At 41.7% G+C, this 3360-nt stretch overlaps 1 protein-coding gene across 1 annotated transcript in view; it reads left to right on the top strand.

Moving 5' to 3' along the window:
• Positions 1-343: 343 nt before the first annotated feature.
• nr1h4 (nuclear receptor subfamily 1, group H, member 4) overlaps positions 344-3360 on the top strand; it is a gene marked incomplete at both ends in the record, with an annotated part of 17597 nt that continues 14580 nt past the window's right edge. The window contains 2 exons of the mRNA XM_080842839.1: positions 344-440; positions 2209-2589. Of these exons, the coding sequence (XP_080698965.1) occupies positions 344-440; positions 2209-2589 (478 nt within the window). The remainder of the gene's footprint in view (positions 441-2208; positions 2590-3360) is intronic.

Raw genomic sequence — 3360 nt, 5'->3', positions numbered from 1 at the left:
TCAATTCATTTCACAATGACTATTTACCACGATGAGTGCCTTTTATGAGTCTAGACTCAAGTTATAGTATATAGCATATGTAATATGGTCAGATTATGGTACAATGGATGTCAGATGGTTGATGCAAGATGAACATTTTCGGCCCAAATAGAGAATCGATTTCAGTATTTATCCAGATGATCAGGTCTACACACACAAGCAATTAATGCACTAGCACTAATTATTTGTCCTGTTTTTCAGGAGCCCAGGGTATATAAAACCTCTTCCAGACCTCTGTGATCTTCAAAAATACGGGCCGACTGCTGTTTGTTTGCTGTGTACTGAACCTGAAGCAGTTTTTTGAATGAACGACTGGGTGGGCCCAGATGTCAATGTGGTGGGACCACTACAGGTCCCCAACACCGATGGCTTCTCACTTTCAGAGAGTTCCCACTTCTTTGGTGAGTGACTGCCCTCATCAACAAAACTCTTTAAAAACTTGTGTCCTCTACCACAACCACAACCAAACAACCCGAAACAAGATATCTTCCATATAAAAGATTTGAATGGACCAAGGACATTTCTTTTCCACAATGTATGCCTAAGACATGATGATGTGGTATTATAATTTAATTCAGGAAGTTCCATAGTGTGGTACTGGTGGACACTCACAGAAATAAATACAGAATATAAATATTTGAGGCATAGTTTTACAAGCAGGATTTTTACAGGAGCAGATATAACTGTCTGTCCCTCTTTATTGCGTTCGAAAACCTTCTGGAGCCTCCCCTCACCTGGTCTGGAGACCAGTCTCTATCTTTTCAAACAGAACCACACCTGTCTCAACATCGTACCACTAGACAGAGCCTTGTCACAGAGTGAGCTCCTTTGGCATGTTACAAGCCAACCATGTGTGACAACGCACAAAAATGTGACTTATCAAGTTAATAAGCAACCATGACAACCTTTGGTCCTCTTGGCACTCTTGAGGTAGGCGATAGGCAAAGTGCTTCGAGGTAGTGGATCTTCTCTTGTGTCATGGATTAGGCTGAGTTTGTGTGGTCAAAGCCGCTGGTTTGAGCAGGGGCTGGATATATATGTCCCACTTCCAAGTTGGGGTCACCCTGAGATGGCCATGGTCCAAGAGAAGTTCCAAGGAGGTCAGTGGTAGTATACAAGGCCTGGTGTACCACATTTGGGTACTTTTGTCAGTAGTAGTCAGCGGTTGGGTCAATGACCATTAGTGAGAGTGATTAATAGGAGAGGCCAGACATGTCCAATGTTATGATGCCTTTCACTGTGACATAACCTTAACATGTATGCTGTTATTTTATCTGGACTATGAAAACTTGGATCTACTTGCTAGAGCGGAGAGAGTTAACTGGATGACACTCGCTTGCAAGGAAGATTGTGGATTCAACATAATAAGGTCCAAATGCACTTTTGAGAAAAACGCAATTCAAAGTCCAGAATTATATAACCACCATTCTATGAAATTAATTTTCTTATTATTTCATTCTTATATTGTATTTTTTTTATATTTTAATATTACTTAATATTATCTGAGGCAAAAAAAAAATCTGGACGTGTCAGATAGACCTTGATAGTTCTCAGTTGACGATCTCTCTGAAAGTTTTCAATGTGTTTACTGTCATTAATAGTGCTTTTGCCTATGGTACATTTATTTTCTATTATCTGATATATATATATATATATTGTAAATACAAAGTATAACTATATATTACTATATATTAACTGTGAGTATTTGTTGATGTTTTAACTTGAAGCCTGGCAAATCCCAAAGGTTAAGGTTGACTTTGTATTCACAATATTTATCAATCTCAAACAGCTGTTTATTTATCAGTATCAAACTGCTCTCTCAGGCAATATGAATTAGCAGTGCGAGAAGCAAATATTTGGTAAGAGCCCCAGAGACTGCAAATCTGTGTGAGGTGGAAAAATTAAAGAACATGTTCTAAGGCAGTAAATAACGATTTCTGCACTGATCAGAATTCATTTTAATTCCACCTGAAACACCTGTCCTCTGTAGATTATCTGTCATGAAATGGGTTTACTAGTAATGTGCTTCCATTAGAACTGAACCAAGGCCTCTGCATTCCAGTATAAGCATCTTGTTCTCCATCACTTCAGCCACAGAAACCTTCAAACCCAAGAGATCTGTCCTCTGTGCTGCCCAATTAACCCCTGCTCTCCTGTGTTCCATCTCAGATATACTGGCAGAACAGGGCAGCCCTTTACTCCAGGACCCAGAAGCGCTTCCATTTACTGCCTATCCCAATATGCAGTACCCCTCCATGGAGCCCCCCATGTCATCCCCTTCGTACTACCCCAGTCAGCACTACTACCCGCCATACAGCGCGGAGGACTGGTACTCCTCGCCCAGCCTGTATGAACTGAGGAAGGGGCCTCTTGAGGCGGCCAGCTTTGAGGCTGAGATGGAGGAAACCTCCGTGTTCGTACCAACAGTGTGCAAGAGGGCCCGACACACGTCCCAACCTGGCAGGGTCAAAGGGGAGGAGCTGTGTGTGGTGTGCGGAGACAAGGCCTCTGGGTATCACTACAATGCACTTACCTGTGAGGGCTGCAAAGGTAAGGCATATGCTCATCTCCTGAAGTGGCCAAATACAATTTTAAAAAGTATTCAAAATTAACAACTAGAGACAACCATTTTATAATGCAAATAGTGGAATTAATAAGAGATACAATATGAATGTGATAACATGGTGATAAACTGGTGTTTTGAAAATCCAACAAAACAGCCACTTGCTTTTTGCCTTCTGAGCAGTCATCATAAGGACAATATGCACCCATCTGTTCATCTGACAGCTTACCTCTGTGAAACACTCAAAATGATCTGGGTCTAACAGTTTGTGCAGAACTAGTTCTTAAAGTCCACTATTTGCCCTGGATGCTTGTCATGCCAGAAGTCATCAAGAATACATAATCATAGGATTCCATCCCCAGCCCCTCCTCACACATTCCAAATATTTGATGGCAAAAGAAGCAAGGTCTAGATACAGTACATGAGGAAAGATTATAAACATGCATTTCAAAAGACAAGCTAAATTTACAAGAGGTGAGCTAACTTGAGTCATGTTGTGTCATAGATTTTCTATAGTTAACAATACAATAATATTAACAATACAATAATAATGACAATATTCGTGCAGAGGGCTGATATTTGACCCCTGTCCTATTTGTAGCCCTGGCAAAACCGCAAGCGTCATTCTGAGCGATTGCAAGTGTAATTCCACCTGTGCGTGGGGACAAAGGCTCGAGGGCAGCCTTAGGGCCGGGTGTCCTCTGAGCCGCAGGCTTGGCTGCCTCTGTGCGTCCCGCTCGGCCTGCCAGGGTTCGGTT

This window comes from Sprattus sprattus (genome assembly GCF_963457725.1).
Source record: "Sprattus sprattus genome assembly, chromosome: 7".
NCBI lineage: Eukaryota > Metazoa > Chordata > Actinopteri > Clupeiformes > Clupeidae > Sprattus > Sprattus sprattus.
Note: the sequence above shows the minus strand (reverse complement) of the source record. Positions and strands in the feature narration are given on the sequence as shown.